The sequence below is a fragment of the Corvus kubaryi genome, unplaced genomic scaffold, assembly GCF_017639235.1.
Source record: "Corvus kubaryi isolate FWS band 111438036 unplaced genomic scaffold, C.kubaryi_AGA036_p1.0 37353, whole genome shotgun sequence".
Taxonomy (NCBI): Eukaryota; Metazoa; Chordata; class Aves; order Passeriformes; family Corvidae; genus Corvus; species Corvus kubaryi.
Window position 1 is genome coordinate 2263657 of NW_024581115.1, and position 19521 is coordinate 2283177.

Genomic DNA, 19521 nt, shown 5'->3' on the forward strand with positions numbered 1-19521 from the left:
AATGAAATCATTGTGGTTTATTTGCAGTGAACAAGAATATCTGTCTTTATGACTTTTCATAAGAAATTTATTACTACTTACTTTGAATTGGAATAAACATAAAAAAAAAAAGAGAACATCTATATCAGTGTGAAGAACCACAACAATCAAAAGCTGTTTAATCTCCTCCATTTAGTTCTAGTGCACAGTCTGTTCAGTGTAACTTTTTGTTACACTGTTGTTGTTATGCACAACATACTGTGCAAGAAAACAGGTCATTTAAGCTCCGTAATTAGTATTATAGATAAAATGACACTGCTGCAATGTTAATTACCATAGTACTGATGTAGTATATGATATAATACATAATAGTCATGTCTTTAATTTTAAATTGAAATGCAACAAAGCATATTATTGCTACACTTCTACTTCTTACATTAAGTGAATGTTATTCAAGTGTACATTTGTATCCATACAGAATGTTTTAAAATAAATCATAATTCTAACTCAAACTGATATATTTGACTTTCTAATGGCATAAATTAAAGAACTTCTTGATTGAAAAACTTTTTCTAAGACAGTGGAAATCATGACAGAATTATATTCCATATGAAAAATTTCCAAAATCATTTTCTTTTTCATTACAGCAGCTGTAAATCACTTTGCAAATGAAGCACAACATTCAGCCTTTTTAAAAATAAAGATGAATCTCAAGGAGCTGTTTGATGTGTAGTAGGAACTAGATATATATAATCAAATCAGAATTAATTCTGCACTTCTCTGGCTAAAAGATCTGGCAATTGTACACATAAAATATTCATAACAAAACAAAGAGACATGCATGGGCAGACAGTGAAAGTTTTTACCTGCAGCTCCAGGAGGAGTAGAGTTCCCTATTAATGAATAATTGCATCTCTGCTTTTTGCAACACCTTTACTTTTGAGTAACTTTGTTATAAATATTAAAAGAAGGGGGAAAAAATTAAACTTCAGATTTGTTCGAGTGTACTTTAATAATTTATGTCAGCTGAAATGTTCCCATTTCCAGTGCAGAAATTTTGAAATGAAGCCATTATTCAGACCTGGCATGAAAAGTACTCTAAAAACCTACTTAATTAGAAGTGCAACAATCCTACCCACCACATCAGCCCACGGCTAAAATGTGTACATAGGGTTTTAGCAAAATATTTGAATACACAGTATAAGGTTCAAAGCAGAAATTGAAGTGTGACCTGAGGTTGGTTATTTCATCTCACAACCCCAAGATGCATCACTGCATTTGAGTGAAGGTGTGCAAAGAGCAAAATCTCCAGTTTCTAAGATTTGCAAGTTATTTTGAAAAACTCCTTTTTTTTTTCTCTCCCCTCCACTCCGTTTAGGTCAGTGGGACAATGTACAACACAGGGAGACACGTGTCCCTGCGGTTAGACAAGGAGCACCTGGTGAACATCTCGGGGGGCCCAATGACCTACAGTCACCGCCTGGAGGAGATCCGGCTACACTTCGGCAGCGAGGACAGCCAGGGATCAGAGCACCTCCTCAATGGCCAGGCCTTCTCTGGGGAGGTATGTCACGCTGGGGGGAGGTACCACTAGCAATTACCCACCTCTTATTTCTGCCTGAAGGTATTTGCAAGTTAATCTATAAAAATGGTTTCCCCGTAGCCATTCTGAAAATCAGGGAATTGCTTTTTATTTTTTTTTAACCAAGCACTGCAAATTTTGTAACTCATATCTGCAAATGACACTGCTGTGTTTATTGTATATAGAGACACCCTCTATTCTCATCTGTGCTAGTTACAAAGTAATCAGGTCTCTTTGGATGGGGTCTTTATGTCTCTTGTAAAGGCAAATACGAGATTAACCACAAAGCAATGCTGGAAGTGCTTCAAATTCCCATAGAAGTGCTACGTTTGCTTCTCACTGGTGTGTAACACTTTACCTTGAGTACCATTCTGCCTTTGATTCATGCAAAAATAAGATGATACTTGATTCTGGAAATGACTCCACGGAACTCTGCTAAAGAAATAATGTTATCTGCCTGTGTAGTCCTGGCAGAATACTCATGTTGTATGTTAAATACATATCTATAACTGTCCCAGGAAATACCATCATTTCATGATCCTGATACCTATTCCAGAATGGCCCATTATTCTTGCTGGAAAAATATTTTAGTGGCTTAGATGGAGCACTTTTACAAGATGTACTGTAAAGTTTGCAGAGTTTCTGGGACAAACAAGGTGGGATCTTTCCATTTTCCTCACATAGGGACATTTTCACATAAAAGAGATGTGTGAAGTTGGCAGTACCCCATCCTCCTTCAGCTTGGGCTGTGAACTACCCAGCATCCAACTCCACAGCTCAAAATAATGCTTCACAATAACTCTTGTGTTACTGTAGGGATTATATTTAAAGCCACTCTGTTACCATTCCTTCAGAATACCAAAAAAGAACAGCTTTTTCATTGTAAAGCACTTATTTTCTCAGAGAGGGGTAATCAAATGAACATCTGTATTATGCATCACAGACTGGTGATGAGTCAGTAATGTGTGGCATTTTCTTTGGCACTGAGCAACAGCAGTTATTTAAGAGTAAGAAATTAATTGTAGAATTGTCAAATGATGGTGTTAGAACTGATGGTAATCATTGGCTTTGTTTTATAAGGTACATGTAGCCATTGGCAGCTTTTTTGTGAAATTTCTAATGTCTTACACAACTGATTTTGGTTGCCTTTGTTAAATTCTGTAAGTGAACTCATCGTGTATTGCTCCTTTAAGGGCTGGAAGTAAAGGATTCTGTAGTAAACAAGGTCTTTGCTTTGCTGTTCAGACTTACACAAGACCAATATTCAAACAAAAAAAATGTTGACTGAGCATGAAAGCAAAAATCTGCTTGAAACATACCATGGCACTTGTGATGTATGACCACCATTTCAGATGCTTTTAAAAGAGTGTAGTGGGTTCAGTTCAAACAGAACAGGGCAGAAACACCAATTTAGTGTAATGGTTTGGTCCAAAATACTCATTACTTATTTACCTTCTGTGAGATATGAATTAGGGGAAAGCAAAGCAGGCACAAAACTTAAAAGAATATAAAGAAGTTTATTAACAGACCTAAAAGGAAGGAAAAAATAATCAGACTAAACCTTCAGACCACTTCTCCTCCCCCGACCTTACTCCCTTCTCCCACTGACAATGCAAAAAGACAACCCTTGAGATTTCCAGTCAGTTTACCACTTCTATAGTAACCTTTCTCAGTTCACTTAGGGAGAGGAGTCTCTCTTGCTCATGCTATGGAGACATCTCCACAAGAAGTTCTCTCATGGCTTCAGTGTCACAGTGAGACAGCTCCCTGGGTTGGTTCTCTGCTCGCATGTGAGAGTCCCTTCCCCCGACTTACAGCTTTTCCCACAACTGTTTTCGAGGGTCCAGTCTTGAGCTACTGGGGTACCATTTTAAGGATGAGCTGTTCAAAAACAAAAGTTCTCTTCACTCATCTCTGGGAGCATCTTCATCTCTAGGAATAGAGGCCCTCCTCCTTCCCTGGGAGAAAAAGGGTCCTCATCATCTTCATCTCTAGGGCTATCTCTGGGAGCATCTCTAGGAACTGAGGTCTTCTCCTTCCGATTTGGAGCAAAAGGGTCCTCATCACTTCCATCTCTCCCTGTTCAAACTTCTCATTAAATTACAGCTGCTTCAGCATTTGCTTATTCCAGCACAGGTGCTTTTGCTCACAAGTACAAGTTGAACGCTCCACCCCCCATCTGTCGTGATATTACAACGGGTACTCTGATATATCATAGTCCATCACCACCATAGCTTTACAACAGAATTTCAGCTTTAAGCATCTCCTCTTCCTCCTCCCTCAGGTTTTCAGCTCTTCTTTCTTTACTTAATGTCTGCAGGCTTCATCTGTTCTGGAGGAAACTTACAGCACTAAAAGGGTTAATCTTACCCAGCCGCGCAACTGGAGTTTGCTTTTGCTGTTGCTCACGTGATCTTTGCCGGACATCAGGGCAGCTTCAGCTGAATCTTTGGCCACACTGGAGGGGGGGGTGTGGAGCTGGGCCACGCCGTCTGCATGTAACAGGGATGTGGGGGGCTGCGGGTGGAACAGGGCCCATCGGCTCCAGGACTGAGGCCCACATGGGCCGGGCCCAGTTACCTGTCCCAAGACCAGAAGCAAGAGAGGGCTTCCCAGGGTTTGTCCATTCTTAAATGTGGACCACAGAGGCGGTCAGAATTTTTAAGTGGCTTAAAAAATTGTCAATATTCAAACTAGCCAGTTGATAGGTTCTGTCAGGTCATGGAGGAAGCTGTAAGCACCTCTTTGCAAGAAAATCACTTCCGGAGCTATGCTAACCTATGACAAAGAGCTTTTAAGTTTTTAATGCATCAGTCCTAGATTATTACAATGTAAAAATGTAGAACATTGTTTGGCAATACTTATTGTTATTAGCTAGGCTCTTCTAGTTTTAAAAATAGGAGTTCTGAAGTACTATTAATATTTGGTGTTTTCTAACAGAGACCTCAAGTTTTTCTTAATAAAAGCAGAAAACTGAGCTAAGTGGAAACTGCTGTCAGTCAGTCAGGCACAGCTGGATCTACAGTGTGTGCAGGGTTCATCTTGTTGTCTGAATTCCTCCTGCAGTGAATAGAAAGAGCTCAGCACCTTCAGAGGATTGAACAGTCCTGGTAGCTAGAGCTGGGTCTCTTAGGACAGGACAGATCACTGCGGAGGTGCATCTCTCTAACAGCAGAGCACAGACAAAGAGCAGACAGAGGAGTTTAGATTCAATGACTTCCTTTCAGATACTGACCTTAATTCTGTCCTTTGTTTTTCAAGGTTGCAAATGCTGTTTTGGGCAGATGGACAGGTGAGCTCCAGCAAGGTCAAGCATTAATTATTAAGTCAAGTGTACACCTGCACAGTTAAGTCTTACTTCTAGAACACACTGTTCCAAAGTGCAAGCCCAGATGCAAATCAATGGTGCTGAATGGCTGCAGATTTCCAGGGAAGGGCAGCAGCTGATGGAGTTATTTGAATGTCCACCCGTGCAAGTGCTGCCTGTATAAATGAGTGATCTTCCACAAGCCCTCAGCACTGGGGGTTGTAACATCTACATCTCCCAGGGACGAGAAGGGGAAAGCTGTAAACAAGCCAGCTGACTTCCTGGGAGAGTGTCTTTGTGATGTCATGGATGCTTTCAAGGCTTGCTGCTAATTACTATTCACTCCTGCCTTGGATAACGCTGTCAGTGGAAATGGGATAAAGCAAAATAACTGCCTAGGTTCATTAGTGTAATTTAGCTGGTGCAGGTAAGAATAGCAGTGAATATTTACTGACATACGCTTTAGGAACCAGGGAAAAATCACTGCAGGACTGCACTGTGTGACTGCTAATTGCACACTGAGCTCCGAGGGCACTACCCCATTACTGCTAGTCCGAGCTGTGTTGGACAGACCCTCTGTGGGCTTTCCAGAAACCTCGGTTATGCTGGGGAAGCAATTCCCAAGTTACCCAAGAAGGGTGATCCATTCCAGTAGATGACAATCAGAATTATTCCTGCTGCTCCTTTCCTCCATTCCCATCCATGTCTCTCCTCTCATTTTCACTGAGGTCTCCCAGTTATATTAGAGTCAGGACATTGAAGAGAGAGGGGGGCCTGGGGAGAGGGCAGGGGACAGGGCAGCACCTCTCCCTCCCAGCACTGCCAAACTTAGACTGGCTCAGACCTAAATTAAATCCAAGTCCAGACAAAGCAGAAGCCTTTAAACAGCCCAAATACACCTTGAACCAGCTGCAATGTCCTTTACAAATCCTACCTGATGTCCACACTAAGGAAGTAGTTTATTTTAGGGTCCTTTATTGCCTAGTTCTGCAAGTGCGCAGGCACCCAGAGCAAGCTGGAGAGCACTGGAGTGGTACCATGGCATGAAAAACAGCCTACAAATAGCAAATTGCTTCACAATGTCCTGTGCACTGAATGATACCAAGAGGCTTGTAATTTCCAGGCTTTAGCTTATAACTAGGTGTTAAAGGCTGTCAAGAGAGATCTCTACAATAATCTGGTTACCTTTTAGCCCCCAGTTATCACTTTAGTAGACAGAGTAACTGAACTAATGTTTAAATAGTTTAGAACTGTGTATCAGATTATCAATATGTTTGGCACTGGTAGCATGGAAAGGCAGGCAGGCTTTGGAATGCTTAAATAAATAAATGGACCGTTTACTTGTCCCTATGGTATGGACTGGAGTGAGTTTTAATTCCTTATTCTTTGCAGGAGCATCCTACTGTATTATAATGATTAAAAGAAAGTCTTGGCTTAGGCAAAGTCTCCAACTGAGACACCAGTCATTTGTGTCTGCTGCCTAATGCCTCTATGCAAAACAGGTTTTAATGCTTCAGAGTCTATATCATTTAATGAAAAAGACCATTTTCCATTCAAGCAGCAGAATTGGCCTGAGTGCTGTAGTTTAGGCACTGTCTGCCTTGTTAAAATAAAAAGGTAACCATTTCCAAAAGGTTCATGGTGAAAAAGCACCCTTTAACTTTACCGTGTGTCAAAGTCGTAAAACATTTTTATGGTCAATTTTTTTTCCTAAGCATAAAAATGAAAAATGTGCTGCAGGAGACCTCCAATCACTTTGTGGCTGTGCATTTTGGCAGCCTTATCAGTGCCACAGCAGAAAGTCAAGGAGCTTAATTATTTGGGGTTATGCACTTTTCACAAACTCAGTGGCTGGAGACTTTCAAACAAGAGACTGTAGTCCACAACACATGAAAAAAAAATATTTCTTCTCTGCCCACCCTTCTAAAAACCCATGGACTGATTATAAACACACAATTATTTCATTTGATTCAGAAGAGTTAAAATGAAAGTGAGAACACGATCTAAATAAATGGACATGTATTGCTGTCACATAATTTGGAATTGAGATTTCCTTTTGCTGCTGCTAAAAGCCGCTGAGGAAACCAACACCAAAATACAAGAAAACGGGGATACAAGGGAGAAGCTGGAAGTTCAGGAACACCAGTCTCCTCTTGCTACTGCCATTCCTTTAACTGCAGGCGTGTTCTGTGTGAGTGGGGGACTTCTAGTGATAGTAAAGGATTACTTATCAGGGAGATCAATGTTGTAAACCCAACTTGGGATATTTTCAGATAGACAGCCTATGAGAACCAGCCAGCCAGCTGGGATAGTTTAATCCACCCTGCAGCAGAATTAGATTTTGTGTTAAATCACAAACAGTGGCTCTGTTACTGAGACCCTCTGTACACCCCTAACTTGCATGTGAGGTTCCAAACAGCCTCACCAAAACACCTCATGGTAGTGTCATTTTATAGAGGAAAAGCTTGAAATCAGATTGCACTAGCACATCATCCTTCCTCTTCTTCAGGGGAGGAGGATTAAATCACATAGTGATGCCATTGAGGAGGAAGATGGGAATCACCTGCTTCTTCTAACCCCACTCCTCCAGGTGCTCACAGAGCCAGCTGTGAGCAGCCCCTACTACACCAGGTAACCCCAGCACTGCTGCCAATAGCTCACAGAAGGAAGTTCAAAATTCAGATTTTTCAGTTGCCACAGGCCACTGGTATTACATTTTGGAGCCTCTTTTGGAAGTGGTGCAGGTCATTTTTAAATATTTCAGCCAAAAGAGAAGTTTACTGTATTCCAATGCTTATTAATGTTGAAAAATAAGCCTCTGAAAAAAGTACCAGCTGAGGGAACATGTGTCTAATGGAAGGGGGGCTTAGTAAAATCTCTATAACCTTCAGATTAATGCTGAGCTTCAAAGGAGAAAGTCAATAGGGTAACGAATTAAATTGCTATAGGAACAGCATATAAAGCAGGGAGAGATGGTAGTATGGTCATCATTAAAGTATAGGGAGACTGCTCACATGAGTAATTCAAAATCACTGGGACATGAATATGTGCTTCGTTGTAAGAATGCACCTCTGTCCTCACTAAAGATTACAGATTGTTTCACCCAAAATTTTATACAATATCAATTGTATCAATACAAATATCAATACAAAAAGCAGGGTTGAAGTCCAAAAAGACACTCATTCACAGAATATTCTGTGTTGAAGGAACCCACAAGGATCATCAAGTCCAACTCTTAAGTGAATGGCCCATACAGGGTTACTGTGTTTTTCAAACCAAGTTCAATTTTTTGTTTTAAATTAAATGGGCTTTTACTGCTTGATAATATAACAAAATGCAGCTGGTGTTTCTTACCAAGAAGGCCTCTCCTTCTGAACTACTCTACTGGAGCCCACAAGAAAGATTACTTTCCAGGAACAGGGAGCTGAAATTTTTATGGTGTATTTTACATCAAAAGGCTGTAAACTTCCTGCACTGACTACATGCTAAAAATAAATCTTAATCCTTAGTGACCTTCAAAAGCAGTTTCATCTTTAACTTTGTTGGAGTAGTTGACTTTTAACTTATGTTCCTGTAATTTTTTGGCTAGACAGTCATCTTCAAGCCATGGGTAATACACACTTGTTAAATAAAAAATCCCAAACCTCAATAGCCAGGAGAAGTTCTAAAATCAACCAAAGGTGTAGCAACTATAAATCATTGATCATAAATATATAAATAGAAAAAATACACAGTGAGTACAACTCACTTTTATAGGAATGGCCACATTGCCAGGCAGTACCAGAGTACTCCTGCAGTCACGGGTTTACATTTAGTGCTGCTGTAGCCACACTGCCATTTTTAAAGGAAAATTAGATTCTAGAAATAGACTGCTCTATCCTTCCCTTAGGAAAACCCCTTAATTACACAAATCAAGTTATATGATGACCAAATTTTATAACAGCAATAAAGAATTTTACTTCATCTATAATCAGCTTCTCCTATCATAAATAGCATTCCTGTTATTTTTTTGCCTTTCTAAAACTTGATTAGCAGTGGAAATACAAATAAGGCTTTTGAATTTTTTTCTTTTCAAGGGAAGAAGTTACAGTGCATACTACAGGCCTAAGTGTGCATTTTATGATAGATCTGGCAAAACAGGAACAGTCAAATGGTTTTATTTGTAGTAATTTCTAATAGGGTGTTTCTCTTGGTGGATAAATCCCAGAAATTCAGTTATTGCCCCAACAGGAATCAGGATTGGACCTGATGCAGCTGTGGCTTCCTGGATACAAACTAAGAAAAAGATACAGGGGCAGAATTATGTATTTATGTCTTTTAGCAGAAAGACTGACAATAACATATAATTGAAAGGAACAGTAATTTAATTTTATAATCCCAAACAATCATTGGAAACCATCTGGAAATTGAACCTTTACAGCAGTCTTTTAGTACATCATCATTCTGATTATTTAGTCATGCTAAAATTGCACTAAGTCTTTTTGGAATAATTGAATACATTAATTTCAGACAACCAAACAATACAGAAGCCACCTGATTCCTGTAGATCATTAGCTGATTTCTAGAAAGCGTCTTCAAATATTTGAAAATTTTGTGTATGGTATTTAAGGGAGTTTCCCCTCAAGCACTGAATGCCAGGCTGTTGAATTTGGGTACCAGCTGCTACACTGCATTGACATTCTCTTTGTCATTTCCACTGATGTGCAACAGGACATTCACTCCCAAATCAGTTCTAGCAAGAACCAGAAACATTTCTCTGTTTGCTCACTAAAGCCTGAAAGCATCCATATTCCCTGGATTTCTCCATGTTTTACTAAAGCACATGATTATTCCTGGATTCTGCATAGCAAATTCCAGGTGCTTGATACAAGAAGCTCCATTTCTGGGGGCCAGCATTTTTTCTTTCTGTCTCTTGCTTTCTGAGGATTTGGGGATACAAGCCCCCCTAGATACTGTCTGCTATACACTGAATTACAAGAAGCTCTACAGGCAGAATTTTTGAGGGGTTGTATTTCACTATCTACACATATGTGGGCATTTCTTGCCAGAAAACTTCCCTTTGTTGGAAACTACTTTCCTGAATCTTATGAACTCTCCATCCATTAGCAGGAGCTGTCCAAACAAATTCCAAGCTTTATGACAATGCCAGCTCATTAATGTAGCATGTGAAACAGCAAAATATCTTCATGGAATAATAAATATTGAATTTCTTAGATACTGAGTGAAACAGATTCCTTTAGTAATAAATATATTTTTGCACGTGTTTACTTTTTGGTTACCAACTGTTCTCTTTTAAGAGGGGAGGGAGAAATGGAAGAGAGTGTCAATGTACTGAGAGCACAGTCTGTCACTGACTATAATCTAAATCCCTCTGGTGCCTCAATTTTAAAATCCAGCATCATAAAGCAATAAGGTGGAGTTTTTCTGCCTAGAGTAGCAGCTGTAGGATTCGCTCTTTTAAACCACTGGGACATGAAAACATTCAGCACTCTAAACCTCCAGTGTCACTTTTGAAGTATTCACTTTGCCTCATTCCAAATTATTATCATTTGCTTGGGGTGACTTCACTTGCTACAGGATGACTCTTCTTTAATTAAAGAGTAATTTACCTCTGCAGGCAAAAAACTATGCACATTTTGAAATGGGTTTTGTTTTATGTCACTTGGTAATCAGTTTTCCATTACACTTTTTGTAAGCCTTAACTTTTTCCCCAAATATATTTAATGTAACATTCCAAAGAAAGGAGCAATCCTACTAACAACCTGTACAAAAGCTCTTGCAGCTACTATGGACAACCCAGAAAAAAATAAAAAGCAATGATAGGCATTTTTATTATTATAATTTAGCAAAACAATAAAAAACAGTGAGCAGTTGCTGTAAACATTATCCTGAGCAAAACCCTCCTGGGAGGCAACAGACTTTGGTCTGGGGTAAAACTATAATTTGGTATTTCTGTACCTGTGTAGACCACAGAAACCCCTGGTAGGCCAGTCTGTCCTCACTGATAGTAGCCCTGAGCTGGATGAGGGATGCTGGTGGTCAGATAATAAATAGGAGAGTCCAGAGTTTATGACAGATGAGCCACAACAGTGAGGATCCAGTGAAGCTCCTGAGCCCATTTGGTGCTGAGCACTCACACCCCACAAGTGTCTGTCTCAGTAAATGTCTAAGTGGGAGCAAACCCAACTAATTCTGAGAGCAAGCCCAGCCCTTGCACCCAGACAGCGGGGAGTCATTTTGGAAACTCATCTTTAGTGATTTTTATCTTACTCTATGAAAATGGAAGAGCTTCAGACAATGAACGTGACCCTAATTCTGAACAATCTGAATTTACTGGCAGAGTCCTCTTGTGGGAGATGGGAATTCCTGACTCGTTCCCATAGCCAGGACAGCACAGGAGGCAGCCACAGCAGGTTTTCCTCATCCCAAATGGATGTGCTGGTCACTGTGCCTTGGGACCCGAATGGGGAGGGGGAGCACTGCATCCCTCTAGGAACGAATGAGGCCAGGAGGAGCTCCAGCTCCCCCCTCTCCCTCCTCCCTGGTAATAATCCCTGTTTCCTAATACACAGTGGCAGCTGGGAACACTCACTATCAGCTCCCTGACCTTCCAATTATTTCTGTAGCTTCAGCAACTCCTTTGGTAGATCTTTGTCCCTTACTACTTTATATTTAACAGTTTCTTATGACACATTTTTTAATATCTTAGCAAAAAGCCAACTAAATCATGTAATTTCTAGCTGCCTTTTTATTACATTTTCAGGGATTGCTGGGAGGTGGCAGAGTTACAGTTTTCATTTAGAATACTGACTTGACCTTCCTCCATCACTGCAGACCTTTCCTGGCATGCAGTGCCTCCCAGAAAGTCAAAATACTTTAAATTTGAGGTATTTCATTTTAGCCATCTCTGTAATTTCAATAAAGACAGAGAAGGAAATATTTCTACATTTTGTTTTCTTGAGACAAAATTGTGATAGATAATGGATTGGGATATTTTACAAACAATGAAGGGAAGCAAAATTCAGTTTTGTTATCATTTCAGAAGCATGTCTTTCTAAAATTAGAATTAGAACAGTTTCTCAGGCATAGCTGCTTTTAAAATAGCATGCAAGTGATAGCAGCCACAACAGCATCAGTGCTAACACTGTGAAGAATTAAAATTGACAAAGTTAAACTGCATTTATTCCAAGTCAATTTTCTTTTCATTTATCTTTTAAAATCTCACCTTTATCTGTCTGCATTCTTATCTTTGTATAAACTAACTGGATGTTACAGCATACACCTGCCAAGATTTGGTGGTTTAAAATTCAGTAGGAATTAATTCATTATGTTCAGCTACTTTTCAGTGGTTTGGTTGGGGTTTTTTAATCTACTTGCCATGAAAACATTTTGTCACTGATGATTTGCCATAGGCACATTAGAAAAGCACCATATACAAGTTATTACTCTGAAAGTTCTATCAAACGCAGAGAGGGTTCTGGATTTTAGCTAGAAAAGGCAAGTTCATTACAGTTCATCTCTTTCTATCATCTCAAATTTTATTTACTTTTTCATATCTAAATATGAACATGCCACTACCATATAGTGCCTGGAAATTCTGCTAATAACAGAACCAGTTGGCAACACAGCCTTAATCTGCTTAACTTTCAGTGTAGGACTGGCCAGAAACAGCTGTCACATTCTCTCAAATGCAAAATTCCTATGAATAAAGAAAATAGATTTTTTTTTAAATTTATTTTCTGAGGCCGGTTCAATGTGAACAGTATCTATTTGGTGTATTTTGTTACATCAGTCTTTGCTCTTCTCACCTTTAGCAATTTCCTTCCCATTTCCTCTGACAATCAAAGCACAGAGTGATCAAGGCCTGAGCTATCAGTCCCACACAGCACCTCCAGCCCAGCATGATGCTTTGAAGTCCATGTCCACAGCACAGCATGTGGGGATGGTCCCATCACTTCCCATGCTGACACAGGAATTAATCTGACAGCATCCATGGCTACAGGAGCTCAGCCACCCAGTTCTCACCACCTGCTGCTCTTTTGCCTCCCTGAAGACTGAAATAACCTGGTGAGGTTGTGTAGACCCAACTTCTTCCTTCTGCCCCAATCCACCAAACTTCAATGCAGTACTTGCACTGCACTAAAATTCATTAAATAAGGCATTAGATGAGCATGGCTTTCAAATTGGGTTTCTGCTAAGATTCTCCAGAAGAAGCAAACTTTTATCCTCTTTTTTATTTTATTTTTGGGAGAACAAAAAATCTTATGATAAAGTGCATAAATGATAAATTAGCATACTTGCCTGAAATAAGGAATTCTCATTCAGAAAAGGATAAAAGACCTCTTAGTACTACTGAGTGTACCACTGTCAAGTGCTTTAGAAGGCACATTAGTGTTCATTGCTTGTTCTCTTCACATAAAAAACCAGGGAAGGGTCAATAAAATATCACAAAAACATGCTACCAATAAAAACATTAAAAACACATAAAACATTTTCAGAACAATCCACCATGGGCAGAACCTGAAGCCCTCTTTACCACACATTCCTTTAGCAGAATGTGCCTGTACTTCAAAGACAAAAACTAATAATCAAAGGGCCAGACAGAGCTCTCATCCCAGTTGTGAGTATTGTGGCTTTGGGGCTTGTGGGCTGTTCTGAAGAGTATTGTGGCACTGACCTGTGGAGCACATTTTACTGAAAATACAAATTACTGCACCAAGACTGCTTCAGTTATTTTAAATTTTGGCACATGTTGTTCCATTTTACCTTCAGAGCAGTGGTGGCAGTGAGATATTTCCAGTGAGGTGGCTCATGGACAAGCCTGGGAGGGTGGTGCTGCTGTGGTTTCAACTGTACAACCCAGCCCTGACCCTCACTGCTTCAGGCATAATTAGTGCCATGAAAGAGGCATCAGGCAGGAATATTTCCATGTGCATCCAAGGCTGCAAATCACAGCCTAACCCCAGGAATTCCAGTGTAAGGCAGAGTTCTCTACGGGAGCCTTAAAGCCCCCATGCTCTTGGTACCCAGATTGTCCCTTTGAGAGTCTGTCTGTACCCACAAACATAATTTTATTCACACTCAGCCCTTCCTTGGGGAGGGACATCACAGGAAAACCAGCCAGTTCCTGAAGGCACCAGGTCTGCAGGCTCTTGGATAAATCACAAGATGAACTGGCAGGAAATCAGGGAGGTTTCTGATAGTCTCTGCTTGTCTTTCAGAAAAAAATCTCTTTGAAATCAAGTTCCCTCCACAAGGTACTTTGGTTTTGACACATAAGCATTTTCCAGCAAAACCCTGTTTCAGCAAAAAAAAATCCCAACTAGTTCTGCTTATGATTAGTGCAAGGCCTTATTCTGTGTGAAGCCCAAGGGTGTGTTCAGTTAAGAGGATTTTCACTGTTTGATTTATAGCTTAGAGCCTCCCCATCTACTGTTCCTAAGTCACAAAAGGCACAATAGAGGAACTGTTCTTCCTCCTGACTGGTAGAGCCATTCCCTGGGGCAGTTAATTAGAAAGAAAAAAAAAAAGAACACCCTTATTCTTCCAGATTCTAATGAATGTCAGTCTATTCTATTCTCATAGGATTTTCTTTCAGAAATCCAGGAAAATGATAAAAGGAAAAATGGCAGGGAGAAAAAAAAAAAAAAAAAAAAAGGTAAATGTGGCCTATTTGAAAATACCACACTATTTTTTAGATATAGTCAGTATTGAAGATGAATGCTTCAAAGAAAGTTGGAAATCTTTTGTTAGAATTTTGAGCTGTCAGGCAGCATATTTGGGGTTTATCCCCACAAATCTTCATATACATCAACAAACCCCTGGAAATAAGTGAAACCATGGGGATGATGACAGATGTAATTTGGGATGTATGTTTGCAGTGCAGTTGTTACTGTCAGAAGCACAAAAACTATGGGGGTCACAATACAAGAAAAAACAGGATGCAGTCCCTAGGATTTAAAATACTTAAATGCATCTAAATTTAAAATGCAAACCCCACTGTGAGCTTTTATAAGAATTTCATTTTTTCTTATTTTATGTACACAAGGTATTACCAAATAATAAAGCATCTAGAAATATCTAGAAATTGCTAATACTGAAGAAATTACCAGAAGATTAAGGTGAAAAGAGAATTTTTAAGACACAGGCTTCTTTCCTAGCAAAGAGTATCACATCAGTTCTCTGATGCCATCCATCTTTCAAATGATCTTGTAAATTCATCAATATTTTGGTTGTGATCATCAAACAATCTTTGGGCAGCTTGGAGTAGATCAATTTTATCTGTGTACTGTGAGATAGTATTCCTTATTTTGTGCTTTGAAAGTGGCAGCTTATAACTCAAAGTGAATGACCATCATTAAATCTAAAGATGTACATCATTTAAAATAAAAGAATTTTAAGAAGAGAATTCTAGAAAACCAACAGAATTACTGAGCTGTATCATCCTATATCAGCTGAAAATCTGTCCTTTAATGTTTATGAAGAGGAAAATAAAGTGCAGTGAGGAGCTGGAAGGGACCATCTGTCTCCTTTTAGTTCGTTGTTTTGTTTCGAGCTGGGCCTGAACCAAAATCCTAATTCAGAGATGTCCAGTGCTGGAAGCTGTCATGTCATGGTCCCCTTGGAAATTGGGAACTGCTGATGGCTGCACACAGCAGACACTAATGACAGCCCTTGGAATGCTTTTGGCTTCACAGCTATTAGCACGTTCTCCATTAACTATCAATTACCTCACAGGGTAATTATTGTGCCAGGTTTATAAATGACAGAGGCTGAGTCAACTGCACTCAGGACAACAGGCATGGCAGGGTGAAGACCAGGACATGAGAGCTCGTGATGTTTGCAAAGACCCAAAAATTTTGGCCACCTGATTTCTCAAAAATCATTCCTTTATTATTCAATTCCATTTATATTCTTGATGGACACCTTAAGCAGGCAGAACTTGCAGTGTTGCTGCTCCAGTGAAAGTCCATCATCCCAAGACACTGCACTGTGCAAACTGCAACATCCAACTGCAGCAGAGAACAGTCATGAACCTCCCATCATATATACACAATATTCTGCCACCCAGAAAGCCTTTTATCATCTATACCTGAACCTGCCTCTCACCTATTAAACTATTTAAATTTCCAAACTTGTAAATATAGAAAAAGAGGTAGATAAAAACAATGCCAGGTAGAGAAGACTGTAACATAATAAATATGCCAAGCTAAGTAGATCTCCAAAGTACTTCTGAATTGCAGGGCCATAAGCAGTTGACAATATTAAAAATCAATGAAGCAGTGAAAAATAATTTACAAGATTTGTCTTCAAAGTTCATGGAATGCTGATGGGGTGAATACCTCTTTAAATGTGTCTAAATGTATAGTAATTTTTCTTTGGATGTATACCTCAGATTTATTGAACCATTTAATTATTTTGACAGTCTTCACATTTTGATTCTAATCAGGAGACCTGTACCTGAACAACTGTTTATCAAATTGCTGTTAATGAAGCAAAGAAAGCAATCCTTAACGTGCACACATTTCATCTGTACACCTTTCTTACACCATCTATCTGTGGGGTAGTGGAGCTGCACCAGTTTCTGCAAACTGCACTAGGGTAACAACAACATGCTTCCCTTTCATTTGAATTCCTATTGGAAATCTCATTCACAGCAGTGACACTGTATGTAAAGAGCCACATATGGCTGGGTGAACACCTCCAGCTGCAGACAGTAAAACTATTGCCAATGACTTGAGAAAAAAACAGCACAGCCTTTGTAATCTGAAGTCTGTTACCTGCTGTGATGCATCAGCCTTCAAGTTTTGGGGCCAAATTTTCTCAAATGATCAGCACAGTGAGAGCTACAAAGCGTGTGAGTGTGCATACATACATAAACGTGAGATAAAACCAGCAGCAGGTGAATGCTGAGCTGGTTTGAATGAACAGTCCAACCATTAATAGTTGGTTAGGTGAAAATATTTTCCTTTGTTTATTAAGAAGTTGTCTTTGGTGTTTTGATTCATGAAAAATTTTCCTCCTCCTCCTCTTCTGAAGCAATGTGAGCTGCTCCTGCTTTAGACAGGTTGCACTAGATTCTTTTTCCCTTTATTGCTGCTGGTAGCTTTACCCTTCTCCCCATTTGTTATTAGCAGTAGAGGAACCAGAGGGAAATGAGAGTCTGGGGAGCTGCCAGAACCCCAGCTGCTGGTTCACCTGCCCTGATCTCTGCCTGCAGAGGAATTTGCCATGGCAGCAGCATCCTCATTCCTGCTTTTCTTTCCTCTGGTGTCTTGTCTGGACTAAGATTAGAGCTTGTTTTTGTAATACAGATTGACCTGCATGGTCAAAGGTACTTTGTTGAGAGTTCCTGGAAGGTACAAGCAGATCCTGCAGAAGTCACTGGCAATGGAGCTGTTCCACAGCATCACTCTCAGAACATTTTCTCACCTAGCCTCCAACAGTGACCTGTAATCCAAGCTTAGCCCCAGGGACTGGAGGGTTTTATCTGGGTCTTTTCAAGTCATAGCAATTACCTTGTCCAATTAGATCTACTTTCATTATTAAATTGTTTATTTACTAGGCCTTTGGTTGGCCAGTAACAGTATAAATATGATGAGTGTATAAAACTGCACAGGTCTGTGAGCAAACTACTCCAATCACCTCAGCCTGCAGAATAATCTGTCCCTGTCCCAAGCATGAGACTCCTGATACCAAGATTTGTGACAGCTGCCAGATGCCCAGCTCCAAGGTGTTCCTCTATTACTTACTGAATTTTGTGTACTTCATTTGTAAAGTACAGTATAAACATGAAAGATGCTAAAAAAATGTTCTTTTCTAGTGTTCCCTACTAAAAAATCAGAAGTTCCAGAAAATATAACAAGAACATCATTCATCAAGAGTATAAATGTAGTACTTTTGCCTCCCTAGTCAGAGTATGAGCAGATTAAGCCTGTGCCTGTTCTCCCAGCTATCTTCTGAGTTAAAAGCAGTTCTTCTGTTGTCTTCTTAACTTACTTCTTTTCCAAAACAGTGCATGTACTTTGTGGTGCTTCAAATTACACAGAATAAACTTTGCTAAAAAATTACAGAATGCAGAAGTTTAGTGCTCCAAAGTTGGGACGTGGGAACAAAAAAGCTGGTTGTGCATCTCTTAGTTTGCTTGCCCAGACAGTCTTTTTTGTCCTCCCTCTCTGCTGTCTCATCTGATCTGCCACAGAGAGAGATGAAACAGGGTGAATCAAACAAGTCAAAGTAATTCAGAAGGTTGGGGTTTTTCTCAGCTACAACATCAATTCTGCTGAATTACAGAATCAGTCTGTACATTCAGGTTGTACATTAATTCTGCCCCCCTTGTATGATAAAATAAAACAGTATTTTTATAACACAGTTAATGCAACATTTGGGAGCTTTTTTTTCCTGAAATTTGTTGATTCTAATTTTGCAGCAACAGAGATAAAATTCAGAATGCAAAGACACAGTAGCTGTACAAAGAAAAGGTGAGATACTGCAACCTGCTAGAGCACCTGAATTGATTCTTCTGTGCTTCCAGAAACACTTGGAATAGCTACCTGTGACATCCCCAGAGTGATGCAGGTGGCAGAGCAGCATCACTGCCCTTTCCCACTGTGACAGCCCCTTGGAAAAGCAGTGGCCTGGCCTCAGACTTGTATTCACTAACCCCTGAACCCCACTGAGACAGGAAACCAGGGTGTATTTAGGGACCATTTTGCCTCTCTAGGAAATGCACAGTGGGGGACAGAACAGCTGGATTGCAGTGCTAACATTGGAAGAATGACAGATTTTAAGTGACAGGAAGAAATGGGTCAGAAAAGGACAGGGGAGAGGTTCAGTGTTCATAAAAATGGGAATATTTGGGTCTGAACATGGGCAAGGAAAACGCCACGGCTTGAGTGGCACAGGCAGCATTAAAGGAAAGGCTGGAAAAGAGCAGGGCTCAAAGGGAATCCAGCCCTGCTGGGCAGAGACAGCCACAGGCATGGCTTTGATTTCATCTTTTGTTCTGCTGACACTGTCAGAGCTGACAAGGGTGGTGGGAGCAAAATTTCAGTCTATTAAATGAACGTGGGTAGCCTCAGTTCTGTGCAGAAATACAGACTGACTGATAAAACAGCTGAGTTATTTGGAATTGCAGGGGGAAAGCAGACAAACTGAAATTTGGACTGGAGCACCAGAGCCAACAGCAACTTTATATTATGTGGCTGAGAGACGTAATGCCCTGAAGTACTAACAAATGCATTTTTACATCTCATCCTGAGAATCTTACAGATTTTTTTCTGGAAATGTCCTAAAAATCTCAACCTTGACGTTCAAACTCACAATTGTTTTGAGCAAACCTATTTCCCTGGTGAGTTGCCCTCTTTTCTTTTGCAGCAAATTTCTTCTACTTGACTCCCAGTTCTGCACAAAGTGATTTATAAGAGAGATTGCATTTTTTTCCCCCTTCTGGAAATTGTCAGTTTCTGAGAAAGATCAAAAAACCTTCTGTGCTTCAGTATTGACTAATTTTAATTATTAAAACCTTTCTCCCAGGAAAAACTCTTCATGCTGTTTGCTGAGAAACCAGCAATTTTTAATAGAATTCAGGGACTTGAGGAGATCAGGGAACACTGGAGACAGAATTCTGAATTTATACTGGCCTCACACTTCT

General features: G+C 39.9%; 1 protein-coding gene across 2 annotated transcripts in view; it reads left to right on the plus strand.

Moving 5' to 3' along the window:
• Positions 1-19521, plus strand: part of CA10 (carbonic anhydrase 10) — a 188220-nt gene that overhangs the window by 147170 nt on the left and 21529 nt on the right. For both annotated transcript variants that reach the window (XM_042032381.1, XM_042032382.1), the window contains exon 5: positions 1358-1543. In XM_042032381.1, the coding sequence (XP_041888315.1) occupies positions 1358-1543 (186 nt within the window). The remainder of the gene's footprint in view (positions 1-1357; positions 1544-19521) is intronic.